A 20,628-nucleotide genomic window follows, 5' to 3' on the forward strand; every position below is an offset into this window, starting at 1 on the left:
TTTATTGCCGATAAAAATATGTTTAAAAGAATTTAAAATTTTTTAATCTATAAATTTAGATGATCGTATAAATGGTATCCCGCAAATAGTGGCGCGAGTGAAAGGCAATTCTATGTATAAAAATAAATAAAACACGCGGAACGAAATTTTTGCGTACCGTGCTTCGTTCCCGAGAAAATCGATTTTGAAAATGCAAAAGTAAAACATGCGTGTAACCGAAGCAATTTCAAATCAAATTTTCTCGAAAACGAAGCTACGCGCAGAAAAGTTTTTTTCTTTCCTAAATATTGAATTGTATATCGATACACCGTGTATCTTACAGTAGCTAATAAGATCGAAATTCGATGCACCAACAATACAAATACCTAACACAAACACCAGTCACAGTATTAAATACATTTTTGCGATAATTTGGTACGTAGGTGAAAAATTCCAGTTAAAGTATCGAGTATTTTTTTACGACAATTTTACCACAGAAACGATACCCAAATGGAAAATTTCAATGGAACATTTTTTTACGAAAATTTCATCACGAAAACGATACTTAAACGAACGATTCCATTTATAGTATTAAACATTTCTTTATGAAAGTTGGCAACGAAAACGGCACCGTCTCGAGAAGCCTGACAAATCGTAAAGCTGCGTTAAAACTTTGAAGAAACACAAGCGAGGAACGCGAACGAGGCCCGAGATGGCAGAAAATATAGAAAAATTTATCTCCTCATTTCAAGCGAGTACGGGATACAGTTTTAGAACCTCTATAAATATTTGCGCGCTACGAAATATTCGAAAACGCCGTAACGATCGCAATATTTCGGTAAATTTCACTGGGAAGTATTCGCGGTTCGCTTGGCAACTAGGTCGATCACCTAGGATTAATAAAAATAAATCTGAGATTACTGCGGCAGCATCTCGCTCTATCTAGATTGATTTCCGTCGCAGTTATCTGTTCGCTATTTCGCGTTTTTGCAGCCAATAACGGACAATTTTTTCTCTCCGACAACGAATGGACTGACGGCTTTAGCCACTGCTGATGCTCGTTTTGCCCCGTGGACAATATTTCAAAGAAAAAACGAGCGAATTAATAACGTTCGATAAGAAATAAATTATCGCCCCCCGATACCCTTTGACGAATACACCGCATCCCGGAAAATATACGTCCGAACGCGAACGAAATCACTTGTACGTTTGTTTACGATAATATTGAAATTATACATCGTTGAACGGGTTCGTGAAAGAGGAAATTTTCTCTACGAATTAATACTTTCGTTCGTTCATCGTATTGGATTCGTTTTTGTAATCAATGCTCCTCTTTGTCGTAATTGTTTCGAAAGTTTATTTCGTTGCGCGCGATTTCGTTAATCGTTAATTTTAAATGTAAGAAAATGGAGGTATAAATTTTTGTGATTATCATTCTTTCGCGAGAAATATTTTTACGTGCGAAGATTTAAATTCGAAGACGAAGAGTATTTTTAATTTCCTTTACGCGGGATTCATTTTGATTTTTCCCGGCACTTGTTGACATTTCGTTTGACTAGAAAGAATTTCAAACGGCGAGAATATATCAGATGTGTTTTCTCTGTTATTCTTTACGATGATTTATGGACAGGAGTGTACTTCTAGAATACGCCAGAGAAGCAAAGGGCGCAAGGAGAAGCGGTCTGTTTATGGTCGGACACGCATTGCGACCAATACGCTCGTAACTGCATCCGGCTGTAACTTTTCACGCGTATATTATTCTAAACCCTGAGTCGTATAAAAACTATTCCGGTTGGTACAAATTTTAGAACCGCGTACGAACTGAACGACAATTTAAGATTGTTCTTTTTATATAATGTCACCGATCGTGAATCGTACAAGTTTACGAAGGAAATTTTATAAGAGGGCTATGTTTTCTAACAAGAATATTTACTAGCCTCGAAGATCCAGCCATTTATTTTTCATCGCGAGTATTGGTAAATTCGCAGACGCATAAATGAAAAAAGAAATTATAATTTTACAATTTTTGAAAACTGAAATAAATTCACCCGGTTAAAATAGACGTCTAATGATTCGTTTAGAAAATTTTAAAGCCTTTTTCCATCGACTAATATCGATAACTACCCTTACATATTTATCGTCGATCATCTCGCAAAAAAGAAAAAAACGAAGACAGAAAAGTATGTTGAATATGAAAAAAGTTTTAAACGAGTAATCCATAAGATGATTAAAAAAATAATGTTCCAGTAAAAAATTTCAGCAGATCGTAGAATTTTAAGTTTAGATTCGTGTATATTTTTTTCCCTCGTCTACCTTTTATATATTTTCTACCATTGGCGAAAGGTTTATCAAATTTTTGTACCCGCCGGTATATCGGTGTAAGTTTTACCAGCTCGTGTAGAGAAGCTATAATTGGGAAATGTCGACAGTGCAATAACAAACGATCGTTATTTTCGAAACCGAAATCCCAATTGAAACAAGCCGTTACCATTACTCAACGTGACTTTCGGTGCCTTTGAGATACTTCTTCGACCATCCACAAATCGGGTCACGTTCTTTTCGAGCAAAAAATTTCCTTCGTCTCTGGCAAATTAGCGATAAAATTACAATTTCCCCTTTTACAGCGTTAATTTCGGTGGCTCGGGGCTTGGACAAACGAAAATACGATTTTAACCCTTTCCCTGTAACGTGCAACTACAATCGTTTCCCACGAAACACAATTTACGTACAACCAGCGACTATAATCTCTCGCCACGGTTCTCCGTACATTTCCTACGAATTTGCAGTTTTCAAATATAATATATAATTAAAATAAGTTTATTAATAGATAACTGGTGAGAAAGGGTCTGACAGAGCCCCGATGAATTTTGTTATCGTTGAAAATTCAATTTACTCAGTTTCTCGACAAACGAATAAGAGTAATTCGCAAATAAAATTTGTTGCCTTAAAAACCCCTAGAAATATTTGAACGATTGTACGAGAATTCTACAAACCTTGCCATACCTTATATACGATCTGCAATAACTCTATTAATCGAGAGTTAAGAAATTAGAGATGTCTTGCTTCGAAGAAAAGTTCTTTTTTCCAAATAACCGTAACAGTCAAGGGTCAAGAATTTATAAATATCTTTCTTCGACGAAAAGTTCTTTTTACCAAATAACCGTAACAGTTAAGGGTTAGGAATTTATAAATATCTTGCCTCGAAGGAAAGTTCTTTTTTCCCAAGTAACCGTAACAGCTAAGGGTCAAGAGCTCGCGAATATCTCGCTGCGAATAAAAGTTCTCTTTTTCCAAAAAAAAATCATCATCGCGAGAGAAACTTTCTTGGACACGAAACCTGAACGTTGACGAGTGTCCACGCAACGTGTACACATTTGGTGTATCTCGTTCCACGGTAGAGAACCGTCGTAACGGAAAGGTTAACCATAAAAGAGAGACCTTCGTGGTCCTCTAACAATAAAATCCGCGGCCGAACCGCGATTGCTCGTTGAAATCGTGGGGTCGGGTAACACCGCGCACGCGATATTAAGCGACGAACCGCGAGTAGATATTTCATTAGACGCGTAATCTTGTTCATTGCAAGGTACACTCGTAAGTAATTGAATGTAAACATCGCAATTTTCCAACCTCGTTCGTTTGCTCGATTTTCCTAGGATTCGATCGATTCGGCGCGAACCGAAACGAATCCCTCGGAAGGAGCGGGAAAACAAAAATGGAAAGAAAGAAAGATAGAGAGAGAGAGAGAGAGAGAAAAAGAGAAAACGGCGATGCAGGAACGCGCGGAGCGGACAGTGTGGAAAAGCAGCCCGGAAAACAGACTCTTAAAAGCGGCACACGCATTTTCATTCGTTCGCCGCCAAAGCGAATCGACATCGGTGGCTCTCTCGACAAAGCGAGAGGAAAAAGGGCGGGAACGCGAAAAAAAAAAAAAAGAACTGAAAGAAAAAAAGAAAAAATGGAAAAAAGAGGCTAGGAGAAGAGAAACGACGCGTTTTGATTCACTTTCGCCGAGGCTCGCGCGCGCTCCCGTACTTTTTCACCTTGCAGATTTTTTTAGGACCGACGCGGAAAATCCACCGTCCATCCATGCATATCGTTTTTTATTTCCCCGACGAAAGCTTCGGTAATGCGCGCGTTAACACCCTACGATCCGGCGTTGCCTTTTTTTTTTTCTTCCTCTTTTTTTTTTTTTTCACAATCCCCCTTTTCTTCGCCCATTGCGAACTCAACCCCTTCTCGCTCGCACCCCGACCCTCTCTCGCTCCGTTTCTCTTCCCCGTCCCTACGGCGCGTAGATTACGAGGGTCGGCACGCCGTAAAATCTGCCGACGCGTGTAAAAACGACGCGCGTTAGCCCGCGGCTGTTCCTGTTTTATTCCCCTTGTAACTATTTGCTGTAAACCGGCACCGAAAAATCTCTCCGGGACGTGTCGCCGCGGCTGCATCAACCTACGGCCCCTCGCGGCTTCTACGCCGAGTCCTTAGCTTCGTTTAACCGATTACTGACCAAAAAGTTCGCGGTTTTCGCGATTCTTTTACCGACAAATGATACGGTTGCACACTCGGTTCGAAGTGTGAAGTGCGTTAGAAAAGAACACTTTGAATGAATTACTTTTGCAAAGTGATTGAACCGGTATCGAACATTTGATTTTTGAAGTACTCTCTTTGCAGTGGAATAGATTCTTTTTTAATAAAAATTGTACGCTTTCACTTGATTTACAATGTGAACATTGTGTGCCAGGGAAGAGATTGTTCGACACTTTGAACCAATTACTTTTGCAAGGTGATCGAACCGGTATCGAACATTTGATTTTCGGAGTACTCTCTTTGCAGTGGAGTAGATTCTTTTTTAATAAAAATTGTACGCTTTCACTTGATTTAAAATATGAACATTGTGGGCCAGAGAAGAGATTGTTCGACACTTTGAACCAATTACTTTTGCAAGGTGATTGAACCGGTATCGAACATTTGATTTTCAGAATACTCTTTTTGGAGTGGAGTAGATTCTTTTTTAATAAAAATGATACAGTTGCATACAAAATTTGCGTGTTCATTCTTCTCGATCTTTTCAAATACAAATGGTACGGTTGAACTCGATTTAAGATGCGAAGATAGTATTCGACGAAAACGATTATTAATTACTCAAGTCCTTAGATTTATTACTTAAAAGTGGTAGTGTCATTTATTTATTTTAACGGAAATAAACTTCCCCTGAAATATTAGGAAATTTTCTGCGCACTAATGGGATTAATTCCGAAGTTATCCGGAATGCTGTTTAATTAATTCTGAAATTAAAAGGTTGGAGCTCATTCTGTTCCGGATTGTCCAAAATGTCATGTCCTTTTCAATGCAAAAATATCGTTGCTGGAAATAGAACTTACGTGTCACATCTACAGGTCAAACGTTAACTTTTATAGAAGTGAATCGTCAACAATTGGATTTCGATCACTTCGTATATACCGAAAGTTCGAGGATCTAGAACAACTTTGTTGTTTAGAAATGTACCTGCTACCTGCGGACTATTAATAACGACAACCGAAAGTTCATCAGTGCCGAGATATCCACATTTCGAGGCTCGAAATTATTTCAACTTTCTGGAATTAAATCAATCGAACCCTATCTTGTCGAGTTCAATGTTGGTAAAAAATAATACTTTGCAAATTGTCTGGATCCTTTCAAATCGTCTTCGTCTTCGATTTTAAAAAATTTTTTTCAAAGTGGATTCTCCTCGAATAAAAACGGTACGTACGCGCTCGTTTTAACGCGCGAAATTCATATTTACGTTATTATTATATCAATAATATAATTTTTACTCCGAGGTGTAAAACAAAGGTCAAGTTCGTTAAACCTAAACTTCCGGTGGCAATAATTTAGAATTAGTTCGGTGCTTGGGTATCGTTATTTCAAAAATCAACGATGCTCCGTCAAAATAAATTAACCGAGGCTCCTTCCCTTGTAACTTGATTAACTACGTTAGAGCTAAGTGCAAGAAAAAGAAGTTCGTAAGAAGTTTCACTCGGAAGCTGGTTAGGACCAAACTTCCTCGACACTTTACGGTAGTCTCGAGTTCACCTTTCTTCGCGGCAACGAAAAACAAAAATTCCCTCGATTTCCCACTCGTCGAGCGAAATATTCGCGCAAAGATCAAATATACGACCCGTGTGTCGCGATTCAACGAAAAGAAACATATCGACTCTTTCGTTGGTCGTTGAACGATTAAACGTCTCTCCTGTATTCGAATATCGTCTCACTGTGCTCCTCAATTGCTAATAACGCGCTTCGTTAATTTCGAAACACATCGATTTCCAACTACACAGAAATACCGTTCGGGTATCGAAATAAGTCGATACCGATATTAATAAAATCTACCGACCAACGTTTCGTGTAATACAGTCAAATTCGAATATACAGTATTATCGACACCTCGACCAGGCAACGATTTATTTACTCCGATATCGGACTTGCGAATATTCGAACAACTTTGAACGATTATCCAAACAGAGATTCATTCGATACTCTTACTTATTCGTCGAGTGGTATATTTGTGGAAAGTTTAATTATTAAAAATCAATTTTCTAATTTCGTACGAATTGTTTGTCTCGATTGGTATCGTTCTTATTGATGAGAGCCAACGAGAGAAATTATTATGTGCACGAATAATTTCTACGTAATTAGAGACGAAATATAATGCTATTGGAAAAAGCACGACGGTAATAAACGTTTCAAAGTATCAACGACGAACGTAAATGTATCGATAATCTTCGAACACGTCTCGCGAGGAACATCCACGAAGTGTCGTCCCTTGTTTTTTATAAAACTTTGAATATTTCTAGTGACGCGAAAGATAAGGTGTACGCACTGCTTTTAGCCACGGTGACGTAAATTTGAAAAGTGAATCCTCGAAAATTTCACCCCTGAACGATACCTTCAAAATTATTAGGTACTCGAGGAAGTCTTTCAAACAAATTCTATCTCAAATGGAAAATAATACAGTGTAGCAACTTAAGAAGAAATTTAAAAAATCACTCGCAAACACTGTCAGTTATGCGACACACGTACAACAACTCTCCATCGTCTAACGAAAACTACGATCGCTCGTTTCACAATTCCAGAGATTAATATCTAAAGAATATCGATACGAAACGAACAATTTCGACAACTTCGAGCAATTTCAAATCCGTTGTAAAAATACTCCGCGTCGTTGTTTCTTCAAAAATCATTTTTCGAAAGATCTCAAATCGTTATCAAGTATCATTGCCAATTTATCCAACGTCTTATTCTCCGTGAAGAAACCGCAAAGAGTGTACATAAAAGAAAAGCAAAACGTCCATCTCCCTTAATTTTCGTAACACGAAACACAAGCTCGATACCCTCGCCGTTTAAGCTCGACTTCCCTAAACTCGTCCCTCTTTTCATCGTTCCGCGAATATTCAAAGTTTCGTAAAAATCCACGGGGATAGTTGGCATGTGTTCCTGGTCGGTTCCCCATCGCTGGCTACCCGGAATCACGAGCGAGAACGGTTGCAAAATATCAGGGGGAAAGTTTCGCGGTAAATCACGGGGCGCAAAACCAGCGCGTAAAGGTCGGGTCTACGGAAAGAGGACGACACCTCCCGATTAGGCGAAAAACCGGGTGAACGCGTTTTGCTACGATCTGAACTTCGTTCGAACGTAGCGATTCGTCGTGAAAGAAACACGGTTTGCTGGTGTGTGTCCTGGTATCGAAGCCTCTCAGCGAAGTGTAACGATGGAGGAATGGTTGAAGAAGACGTAAAAAGAACTCACCGTTCGCGACGACGATGACGCCCAGCAGGCAGAGCAGCAAACGACGCGAGCACATCTTCCCTCCGCGTATCGAGTACGAGAAAACACAGAGAAAAGGGGAAAAAATAAGGGAAAAGGGGGAACACGCGATCGGGGGGTGATCCTCACTTGCTCCTGTCGGGCATCGTTCGTTAATCTCTGCTTGGGGAACGACTCTTCTCTCTTTCTCTGTGTGTGTATCTTTATCTTTCTCTCTCTGTCTGTCTCACGTGTGCGTCTCTGACGATCAGTCGAGCAAGTACGCGAGAACGTTCATCGCGATCGCGACGTAGCTTGTCATCCTCGTCGTCGAAGAACTCGCTCAGGTTTTATCGTACGGTCCACGGAACCGTGAATCGAGACGGATGCCGAACTCCCGTGCACGGTAAAAGGGGGACAACCGTGTCCTCGATCTCCGTGAGAGAAAACGACGGATGACAGCTAATTAGAGCGACTTGGGTCGATCGGTGAGACGCGATCGTAGGGTACCGATTGAAACCCGATTCTTTTGCCCGTCGAGAGCGTTCGTCTCGTTCGTCTGGTTCCTCTTCCCCCTCACGGGTAAGTTTCTATTTTTTTTCTTTCTTTTTTTTTTCGTTGCCGAGACCACTCTTCTCCGACAGCGTCGTTGGCTCTTTGTCCCTTTCCTACGGCCCGGTTTCAGCCCCTGGGATATAATATCGCCTTTCCTGTGGATCTTCGATCTGCTTGTTTGTTCTCGATGACGTCAGCCGGCCGTCCGAGCGATCCTCCGCGAGTCTTCGCTGAACAAGAGTGGATCCCCACTCGGGATCCCCCGGGTCGCCCGGGAGCCGGGTAGATTCGACCGAAGTCCCCCCCTCCCCCCCGAGGTCCTTTTAACGTAATTACTTTCTCCTCCGTCGGGCTCGTCTCAAGTTCGGCGAATTTTAACGATCAAAGGAGCCAATGGACACACCGGGGGATCCGAGGGCAGCGGACTGGCTCCGGCTGTCTGTTCCTCGCGTTACGCATCGCCGGCCATCGGGACGCGAAACTTATCCACGGCAGGATCGTCGTCGTTTGGAAACTTTCGCGAAACTTCGTCCCTCGATCGGTCCTAGCACGGTCCCCGGTAACGTGGCGAACCTATGCCCGTTACCACCCCTCGCGGAATCCTCGGAATCGATTCCCCGAACTGCCCGCGAAACGATTCCCGTCGAGTCGGGTGAAGCCCCGGGCTGGGTAAAGAAACGTGCCGCGGCGACCGGGTGTACGGGTTGTCGTCCGCGTGATACGCGAGTGACCCGAGTACACGTCGAACGAGGGAAAAGCCACGGGACCCTTCCGGCCACGGCGAACTCGCGGCGCTTACTGAGTCTCTCGAGGCGATCCTCGAGGGTGACGAGCACGTTTCTCACCCCCACCACCGACCGGGCTGGCCGCCACACGACAGGCCGCGCGCTGATCGGCCGGACATGCGCGCCAGCTACCACCGAGTAACGCGCGTCTCCGCTCCTGGGAAGCGACGCGACGCCTTTCAAGGAACGAACTGACTGAGCAACGGTCAAGGCGGCCGGATGGTGGGGCCAAAGAGATGACTACGGAGAGAGACGGACAGAGAAAGAGAGAATTGGAGAGGAGTAGAGGGAGAAAGGGGAGAGAGAGAGAGAGAGTACGTAAAGCGCAGCCAGCAGCCACGCACACACGTCGAACTTGCGGCAAAAGTTATGACCTCAAAGGGGTCGTTAACGAGCGTCCGCCAAATTAGTATAACGGCCACTCCTCTTCCCAGATCTACCGACCTCCCACTCCGCGAGTTCTGTGTTCTTCGGTCCGGATAGTTTTACGTAGAAACGTGCTCGGACCGCCTTTCGAACGCGAGGAACACGTGAGAAATCGACGAACGGATCCATCGCGCGATTCTCAGAATCGGTGAGAGATTTTCAGCGATTCGTCGATGCGTAAATACAGTGTACTCTTCCATGGATCGCGCGCGGTCACTCGCGACCGCTGACAACGCCGTTCTCGAGATCGTCAACGGCACGTTTCTGGTTTATGTTCCTTCTGGGGGTTCCCTCGTGCCTTCGGGCCGCGAAATACAGGCCCGTCTTTCGGATTTTTTCTTTTCTTTTTTTTTTCGTTAGGGGAATAAATGACGCGTTAAATCGAAACTTCGCTCGTTACGTTCGAGACGTTCGGACAATTCTTTTACACGGATCGACAGAACTGAGTACACGTGTATCATTATTTATTTGTAATGCTGCGTATGTATAAAATGTTACGTACATACCACGTTACATACACTACGCGCGTATATAATATTACTTATTGGTATTATTACTTATGTACACGAGTTGTCGATAATGGTCCCGGTGTTCAGTCGAATCCGTGACCACGATTGTACCACGACCGGTAATTGAAAACGGGAAATTATAAACGGATTACAAATCCATACGAATGTAGCTACCGTTTCGATCGGAATAAATTGGAAAACTCCGAAACCAACAAAATGGCGCCTCTCGGAAAATATACCAGTAGTTATTTTTCAATTTTTGCACTCCGATTTCGAATGATCGAAGACAGACTTTAATGTATTTCGTTGATCCTAGTTCGGAGGAGCATTTTTTAATAGGTATTATGGTAGTCGGTTTAAAAGTAACTTTTCGAAAAAATAACATATTTTGGTACGCGTCGTTTTATTCGGGGGTCCGTAGCTTCGTCAATTTTTGGAATTTTTATCTATTACTTTAAAAGTGTACCTTTAACGCCATAATCTTCAAAGCGATGCGAACGAAAGAGAATCGATTTTTTTTTCTACTCGAGATGCAACCCCTTTAAGGAGCTGGGTAGAAAAACGTGTTTGAAATATTGAATTTTGATTCATTGCTTCAAAAGTGCACTTTCAACGTCGTAATCTCGTAATCTTTGAAACGATGCAAACGAAAAAGAATTGATTTTTTTGTTTACACGAAACGCGAAACAACCCCCTGTAAATACGATTGAAAAATATCAATTAACTTTCTCTGAGAAACAGTCCAGTGATACTACTCTCAGTTGACGCATCGTGAATCCACACATAGCGAAAAGGGTACTCTAATTTATGGGCTAGTTTCCACGAAGCCAAGGGACTCTTGTGCAACGTCCCAGTAGAATCTGCATGCAAGACGAACGCATAAGGCTCACAGGCGCTGCACAAATTAGGAAACCGGCCTAAATTTGTTATTGGACTTGTCTGTTCCCACTTAGCGACTTAGCCTGCCAATATTGTCTTGAGGGGAGAATCAGGACCTTCGTCTAATATTAAATCAGTTTACATAGACAGAACAAACTTGCCTTAGCAATAATACACCCGGGACAAAATCGATGAGCTTAGACCCGTATTTAGACATTGAGCACTTAGCGTGTTATTGGCATACCCTGGTCGAGCACGGATTAAGAAATTATTATCTCCGGGCACTTACCATGGATTACACGAATTGGATATTTTCTTTTCTTTTTTTTTTCTAAGTAGTTTAAATCCAATTTCGAAAATACAGAGTTGAAACTAGTTTCGATTGCAAACCGACGCGATCTGTTCATTTTTGAACTTCAAAATTATAAATAGAATTGTATTCAAAGTATTAAGAAATGTTTTTCATTAGAGATCTCGCAAATCGATAATTACAAAATTTACGCGTGTCCAAGATCGCAAAATCGTAAGTCTTCGCATTTATCGTGTCTGTACTTTTGAATCGATCGGTGTGCAAATAAATATCTTAAAACAAGAAAATTTGAACAACACAAGAAAACAATTTTGTGCTCGATTTTCAATCTGACGATAATATCCACGTTTCCTTGGAATTTCAACGTTTATAAAATTTCATAGTGTCAACTTTGTGTCTTCGCAACGTGTAATAAAATTCCCTCCGTCTCCGTTAATTGCAACAAAATATAATAGTTTTTCCGCATCGGTTACTCTCGTTCTGCATCACCGTGTTATATCGCAATTAACATGATTTTTGCATTAGCGGCGACGCGATTTCGCGATCGCGTTGTCGTGTCATTTTTGCTTTATTTAATTGCTAATATCGTATTAAGCATCCATAACACGGTATCGAGTGGCATCGATACGATGCATCGAGCACGATGCTACTCGATATCTGGGGTGGTTTTTGCGAAAAAGTCCACAGGCATCGATACTCATCGCGATCGTTAATTAATCTCTGTAACGCGATCGTGCATCGAGAGTGATACAAGCTACCTGTGTGCTAACGAGCTGCGCGTCACATACGATCGATCTAATTAATAATTAATTTCATCGTATCAAAGCGGTGCCGTGAACTCTGCTATCTCCACAGACGTAAATAATTATCCCATAGCCGTGACTGTGTAGCCGATAATCAACAACGCATCAAGTCATAACTCATTTGACAAAGGGACGCCTCGTTACGATTTAAGAGATTCTACCAGACTCGAGAGGAATTGACACGATTCGTTTTACATTCTACACCGACTTTTTTATACGCGAAGCGTGATCAAACACCGATCCACGAGTCGAACGACTGAAAAACATTGATCTTTCCGGACAAACTCGAAATCGTACTTTCGCACGATTCAAATATTTCAGAAGCAATGGCGCGTTTCTGAAAGGAGAATACAGTTCTGGTAGAGCACTTTTTTTCATAGAAAATTATTTACCAGTAGATATTCCTGTTATAGTGAAAAATCAACAATCGTACGATTAATCAAACGGGCGGGAAAATATTAGCATCGTAACGTTTCAACGAAATAAATTTAAACGGTGTCGATTGTGCTGCGTATATTGTTGATTTTTTTAAAAAAGATACGACTTAGTTTTTAACTTCGAAAAATTCTACTCGGTACCAGTTTCACCAAAAATAGAATCTACCTCGAGAAAAACCTACTTGTAAATGCGCGAGAAGACTTTTCAAGACTTAGAGACTGTTACTGCCTGTGATGAATTTGAAACACTTTCGAAACTTGGTAACTTTGTATGTCATGTGTCGCGTCTCGAGATAGAAAGTACTGCCCGCTCAAGGTTACCGTGCAGCTATCCCCACCATTTCAATTCCACTGTCGTTGCTCCGCCCACTGTTGCGTTTAGAAGTCAAAAGGCGCGAGTTTTCAAACACGCAGCTGCCTCTCAAACAGACAGTGATATATACCCCAAGTATTCTTCATATTAAAGTCAAAATTCAAAGTTCCTTTAACAATTTTTAAAATGGAATTTCAAAAGTGTTACAATTTAATAACATTATATTCTTTACGTATTTCTTATTATAAGTTTTTTAAAACACCGACATTTTACTTCTGACCATCTTAACCTGTCGAACTATTTCGATCGATCCGTGAATAATGAAAAAGTTAAGAGTGGATAAATTATCTAGTTCAACGTGTGTACTTTCAAGTAAGAGTACCAGTGAACAGTCACCCTCTTCCTGTAACATGTGGCCGGCAATGCGTTAAGCGGGCTATATTTTCGCATTCTGAGTATAATCTTCGAAAAATCCCTCCCAAGGGAAACGAAGAGCAGCTTGGTTACCTCGAATTATAATATTAAATACTCGACTCCAAAGCTGAGCTGTACGAATGCTGCTGAACGAGTCACATTTCTCCGATTCCCTACAAATATACTACAAAACGAGAATCGAGCTCTGTGAAACTAAGTGCAAAGCACATCTAACGGTAAAGTGAAATACGTTTAATTGAAAATGTGTTTGCGTAACTTATTTTCCGAGGATTGACGAAAGAGGGTGAAACAATCAAATGTCAAATACCTCTGATAAAGGTACTGTATACTTTAAACTTCGATCGACTCGATGTGTTTAATAAAACGAGAACCGATCTCAAGGGAGAGAGACGAAGAAACTCTATAGGGAGAAAAAAACATCGGTCACAGTTTAAGGGAAACACTATACCATGAGCAATGGGAATTGTGGTGTAGAGAATAGATACACAAAGTCCAATTTGCAGACCGATCAAAGTTTCGTTGAATTTATCCGGTACGTAAAATTTAAAAACAAGTTCAAACATTTGTATCAACCTAATTTGCTTCGATGACAGTCCTATACAAACGAGGCTGCAACATTCAAAAAATATACGAGTCTTAACTCTTATCACCATCTAAGGTCATACAAGTAGTATGATCCCCGTCTGCGGTCAGACAAGTAGTATGATCCCCGTTTGTGGACAGACAAGCAGTATGGTCCCCGTCTATGGTCAGACAAGTAGTATGATCCCCGTTTGTAGTCAGACAAGTAGTATTGCCCCGTATATGATCAGACAAGTAGTATGACCCTCGTACATGGCCAGACAAGTAGCATGACCCCCGTCCATTGTCAGACAAGTAGCATGACCCCTGTCCATTGTCAGACAAGTAGCATGACCCCCGTCCATTGTCAGACAAGTAGCATGACCCCTGTCCATTGTCAGACAAGTAGCATGACCCCCGTCCATTGTCAGACAAGCAGTATTCCCCCGTTCATGGTCAGACAAGTAGTATTACTTTACAAACGCAAATTTCTCTTTCATTATTTAAACAATCGGTGCTGGCTTCCATGCGTGACAAATGTTTTTTTGTTTTTTTTTTTTTTGCTTTTCATACTTCTTGTATACTTTAATTATCTCGTTTGCTTTGAGATTCTTTTAATTTCGGTTCCCCGGACCAAGTTTCTTTTTCCATCAAAGGGTTCGCGCCCCATATAAATAAATCGAATTAAATACACGAATGGCGAACCGTAGAATCATTATTTTTATTCATGACTGGCCGCTAGTTCTTCGACGGTTCTTTCGAGGGACGAGCTAGTTTTCTGTGCCGCGATTTAGCAAGTTCCAGCAATAACCGAGGGGAACGAGGCGGAGACGAATTTGCCGGGAAAAAAGTTTCTCGTACCTCTCAGGCCTTTGATCGGCGACCCTTCAAAGCGGTGTGGCTCCCCCCGTCTCATTTCGATTCTGTTTTACTTCGCCCGCATATCGATATTCCTCTGCTTTTTCCCCCCTCGCCTTTCTCTTTATTCGCGCCTTCCCCTTCGACCAATTTTCGACCTCGCGGAGAACGTACGCGAAGATGAAAAAAAAAAGCATGCCGCTCCTCATTAACCGCTGCTGGTACCGCCATGGAGGAAGCTACGCCTAAGCGAGTGTAAAATTTTCTACCGCAGAGAGAAGAATTTGAACGTACACGATCGCTTGCAATGTATATCTGGAATGTTGCAGACGAATGTATAAGCTGTTAGACAAAATTAGGTAAACGATGGAACATTCTAAAGTTGCGCCTAAGCGTGTGTAAAATTTTCTACCGCAAAGAGAAGAATTTGAACGTTCAAGATCGCTCGTAATGTACATCTGGAAAGTTACAACGAATGTGTAAGCTATTGGACAAAAGTAAGTAAATAATGTAACGTTCTAAAGATAATGAAATATACTGTGATGATAAAATAAAGAAAATTAATTTAAACTGTCTTTAATTCACATTGGATTTGTTTTACTGTTTTTCAATTCGTTTGTATTTTATGGAATAAGTTTGCAGAGAAATAAATGTGTTCGCGAAGAAGAACATGTGTTAACGAATATGCTATGGTCACCTATCGATTTGCCGCGAGATAATTTTAATGGCAAAAATATGCAGCCGCGGTTAAAATTCGAGACATCGATCGTGACAGACTGTGCAAGTACAGAATGTAAAAGCGATAAATACAAATTTTAAATTTACATATATTTGTGCGCGGTAAATTTATAGAAATGGAAATAAACTGAAAAAGTAATCGCTTCGATGAGTAATGTTGTTTCATGGAATAATTTATGCTATTAAGTATCGAAGAGTAGCGTGTCTGACTACGCTCGGATCGCTATCACTTACAGATCTCTATCACTTACTCGATCGCACTGCCTCACTTTCTAATCGATACTTTGGTCGTACAAATGAATATATAAATATATCAGAATTACACACTCCGATGATAGGAGTACATTATTTGTTCAAGTGTACAAACGAATAGAAATTCGAAATTTTTGTATTGATAAAAATGGTTTGAAATTTTATTTCAAAAAGGATTTAACTCGGTCGAAAACTTTAATTTTTTGCAGATTGAAGGAATGGTATATTAACTTATTTACCATTTAAATAGAAAATACACATACAGAGTGTGTGAAATTCCTGTTGTACTTCTGTAAATATAACAATAAGTACGCAATAATGCACGGAGAAAATGAGTCGTTCAATTATACTGTGACCAATGTTTGAAAAGCTAGATGAAGAACTATCGTTAAAATCGATGTTTGAGAAGCTAAATAGGGAACAATGATTGTATATAAAATCCTAACTGAAAACGCGATAAATTGTCTCGTCCAATTAAGAACAAATCACGATCTCACGAAACGAAGAATTTATATAAAAGACGACGAATCGAACGAATACATCGAACGTAAAATTATCACTCGCGAACACGTAGGTAAAATCGCGAGAAGTGTGCGGCTACGCCATCGTCGACAAATATTTGTAAAGGCTGCCAGAGGACACATTTGCACATCCGCAAGGGCCACATATTTATTACAGATTATTCATTTGCATGTATATTGACGGAATAAATTACAAAATTGCTCGATAAAACCGTCCCCGCTGTCCCCGGACAATATTTCCCGTCAATATTGAAGTACGCTGAACCAGAAAGTAAAGAGAATGATTATTGAGCAAACCGTTAGAGTAATCAGGATCCTTATTCGTCTGTTATTCAATTTTACGTTATACTTCACGGCTTGTTGACTGTCACGCAGCCCGATTACTACAAAATATGCGTACACACGCGTCTAATATAATTAATACCCGCCTAATAATAACATTTGCAAATTTCATCGCGCATGCATCTCAAATTTCCAACACGTACATTCGGCTTTGTTTATTTTGGCGAACTGTAACGATAATAGAGTCCCATAAACTTGTAATTGAAATGATTTAACGTTAATGAACGCTGACGAACAATCGGAGACACGTGCATAATATCTTTGCAAATAAACCGAAAACAATCTGTTTACGGTTCCAATAAAGAAGAAACGCACCGGTGCGGTATTGAAACGCGGCGTGGCCGCGGATTTCGTTCGACGAAGAGATTGTTCGAGAGCAGACCGTTAATAATTAACGTACACGTTAACACTGTTTCGATTCGTGAGCAAAATTAATGTTTTAACGCTGTTCGAACGCTGCTGTCCGCTAATTCGAACTACAACACGGGGAAAAAACAAATGCATTTTTCGCCGGCAAACGATACATATACATAATTGACAAATTTTTACCCGCCGGCTAACCGAATTAAATACTCATGGATACACGTATTTCCTACGTTACAGTTCTACTCGCTTACCAATTATTTCTTACGTTATCGTTCTACTTATACTCGTCGGTCACCAATTATTTCTTGCATTACCATTTTAATCATACTCGTCGGTTACCAATTATTTCTTACATTAACGTTCTACTTATACTCGTCGTTTACCAATTATTTCGGGTATTATCATTCTACTCATACTCGTCGGTCACCAATTATTTCTTACATCACTATTCTACTTATACTCGACGTTTACCAATTATTTCTTACATTACCATTCTACTTATATTCGTCGTTTACCAATTATTTCGTGTATTACCATTCTACTCATACTCGTCGGTCACCAATTATTTCTTACATCACCATTCTACTTCTACTTCTACTTATATTCATTACTCACCAATTATTTCTTGCATTACCATTCTACTCATACTCGTCGATCACCAATTATTTCTTACATCACCATTCTACTTATACTCGTCGGTTACCAATTATTTCTTACATCACCATTCAACTTCTACTTCTACTTATATTCATCACTCACCAATAATTTCTTGCATTACCATTCTACTCCTACTCGTCGATCGCCAATTATTTCTCACATCACCTTGTTCTACTTATACTTCAACTTCCACTCGTCGGTTACCAATTACTTCGTATATCACCATTCTACTTATATTCCTCGGTTAACGATCACCTACGTTAAGTTAACATCGTTCCATCGGAATTAATCCCCGTTGCGAAATTCCTGCCTCGGTCCGAATCGCTCGAATTACCAGAGACCGTCCGGATAAACTGACCACCCCGTATAACTGTCGAAGTTTATCCAGCCGCGACGTATACGTTCGCCAACGATTATTGTGACAATTTCATTTCGCATTATCCAGCCGAACGACCAATGACTCTATCGGCGAAAACTGCCTCGTTCCCCCCCTCCAGCCCCTCTTTCGTTCCCGACGACGCGGCTACTACCAGGCCTGGGCTACAGCGCTCGGTAAATTTCCCTTCGGGACATGTTTCGCGCATATCGAAATCCCATTTAATCGAAATTTCGGATGAGCCACGCTGCGCCACACCTCCGACCCCCCTCCCCCCCACCGTTCGCCCCTTTTCGTCCTCCTGGGTCGCGCACTTGCATTTACGAGGAACGAGAGAAAAAAAAAAAATAGAAAAAAGAAAGGGGAGGAAAATATATCGAACGGCGATCGGGCAGTACGTTTCGCGTGGATTTACAGTGACTCACGGATTTGTTCCAATGGAACTGGAAATAGTTCCAGTCACTTGTTCAGATTGGCGCACTGCGATCCATTTTTAGATAGCTCGGATACTAGTCGATGGATTTCGGAGAATGCGTCGAGTCGAGGAAGTTCATTTTCAAGTATTTAAAGGAAATTGAAGGTGACATTTAAATATCGATGGGCGAAGGTATCGAGGATGGTTCAAGGTCTCTCGAGTTCATCGTAACTGTAATACGTATGTTTTCTCGTAATACAGTACGCGAGAGTACGGAGAATAATTGAATTTTAAAATGTCTCGAGCTACGGTAGGTAAGGTTAACGAGTTGGAGAACAATCCGATTTTCCGAAGTATATCGTGCGATGACACGAATACGCTACTGTCTGCACATGACAAGATGGCAAACGAGTGTTTACACCCCCACTCTACTTCACAGTCTACCGGTTCCCCCACCATGGCGCGCGTTGTCGCTATTGGCCGCTGTAGACCTTCTTCATCGTTCTCGGCCAATAGTGAATTAATCCAATGGAGCCACGTGATCGAGGTACTTGCAAACAATACTCGAATACGAGTATTATGGTTTATTGGAAGAGTATTGCAAACAGGAATTTGTCGAGGACTATAGTAAGCTGGTTTGAACATATCTGTGGAAAGATTGCACTGGTTCGAAGAGTAAGTATTACAAAATATTTCGATGCAACGTTTTTTCTAACTATATTTAAATTTACAACGCAACAAAATAAAAGAATGAAACTCAACTTTGGTATCGGTATGTTGGTAGATTATTGGATACAGGCGGACGAGATAGAAAAGTAGAACGGTTGAAATATTGGAAAATAAGGTTAGGAAAAAGGGCGGGAAAAAAGTTACATGTACCGATATAAGATAATAGGGAAATATACATTACGAACAAAACGAACGAAGTAAAAATGGTGGAAGAGATAACGGAAGTGTTCGAGTTTGCAATTTTTTTATGTCTTGAATCGGTATTCTTCTTTCTTGATTATATTTTTGAATATCTTTTAACGTTCGAAAGATTCATTGGTTACGAAGAAAGGTCACGTTGCGATGTTATCGTTCACTTCAATCGTTGCGCATAATTCTCTCGTAGAAGGGTCAGTCGGAGGATCAGAATTGCAAGTTTCGCGAAACAATACGCACGACGCGAAACAAAACGTTTACGGTTAGTAATTATTTCGTTTCGAGGAATTTTATTCGAGACCGCTTATTCAATCCGCTATTTCCAACTCCAATTAGTTGTTTCAACTGCAATTTTGAAACATGACGCAGTCAGACGGGAGAACTGCCAGTTTGACCGATACCTTATTTACTCGAAATTTCGAGTAACGATACGCCAGGCTGACGTTCATTTTTAAACGTTATTGTTAATTAGAGGCAGATTTCTGAAATTTATTCACACGGCAGGCAAAATTGAAAATCTACGCCCAGAGTTCGCAGAGGGTAAATTTTAATACCCCTGTGTCAATAACTAAATAGTTCTAATCCGAATTTCGATCCGGTGAAACGATCGCGGGCACATTACTATGGTAGTTATCGAGTTCTACCATTGATTAGGCAGATTCGTGAAATTTGTTTCTGTACGAGGTGTATAATGTTTGTAGAGGGTTTTAATCCTACGAACGCAATGATAAAATCGCACACGTACCAGGATTCCCGTACACTTTAATTACGAAGGTATTTAAATGTTACGTGGTTTAGAAACCCAATGAAACAATTTAGCCTTCGATAATCAAATTGTTACTCGTTTTCCTCTACTGAATTTAAAATTTCATACACCATAAAAGACTCCTTCCATACTCCATTTATATCAAAAGGAATCGTCCAAACATTTAAATACGAGTTAGAAAAGTAAGTATTGTTAAAGGAAGATGTTAGAGAATCAAGTTTATTGAATATAATTAAATAAAAGTTATACCAAAGTCATCTTATTTCTTACAAACCCAAACTGAAACATTACCCTGTGTAACAGTTACACATTAAACTAAAGCCGTCTTACTTCTTAAAAATCCAAACTGAAATATTTACTTCTTCGTGTAAGAATCACAGAATTGCGATAAAACAATCTAAAGACAATGGTGCAATAATTTACTTCGAATTAAATCGTGATCAAGAAACACTCTTACTCGACACACTTTGGTTGCACCACGCGCAAAATAAAAACGCCCTACGTTCCCTCTCGTCGAGCAAACTACGATCTCGATTACCGCAAACAGTCGATGGATCGGATCCCAGGTAAAATCTCTTGGCGAAAATCGCACGGCTATCATCGTTCGCAAAAACACAGGATTCCTCCCGGCCGAGAAAG

At 40.6% G+C, this 20,628-nt stretch overlaps 1 protein-coding gene across 2 annotated transcripts in view; it reads right to left on the reverse strand.

Annotated features, from left to right (window-relative positions):
- Carpa (Carbonic anhydrase-related protein A) overlaps positions 1–8,601 on the reverse strand; it is a 334,325-nt gene extending 325,724 nt beyond the window's left edge. For both annotated transcript variants that reach the window (XM_076312333.1, XM_076312332.1), the window contains exon 1: positions 7,765–8,601. In XM_076312333.1, coding sequence (XP_076168448.1) covers positions 7,765–7,819 — 55 coding nt within the window. In that variant the 5' untranslated portion in view covers positions 7,820–8,601. The remainder of the gene's footprint in view (positions 1–7,764) is intronic.
- Between the last annotated feature and the right edge of the window lie 12,027 nt (positions 8,602–20,628).

The sequence above is a fragment of the Ptiloglossa arizonensis genome, chromosome 5, assembly GCF_051014685.1.
Source record: "Ptiloglossa arizonensis isolate GNS036 chromosome 5, iyPtiAriz1_principal, whole genome shotgun sequence".
NCBI lineage: Eukaryota > Metazoa > Arthropoda > Insecta > Hymenoptera > Colletidae > Ptiloglossa > Ptiloglossa arizonensis.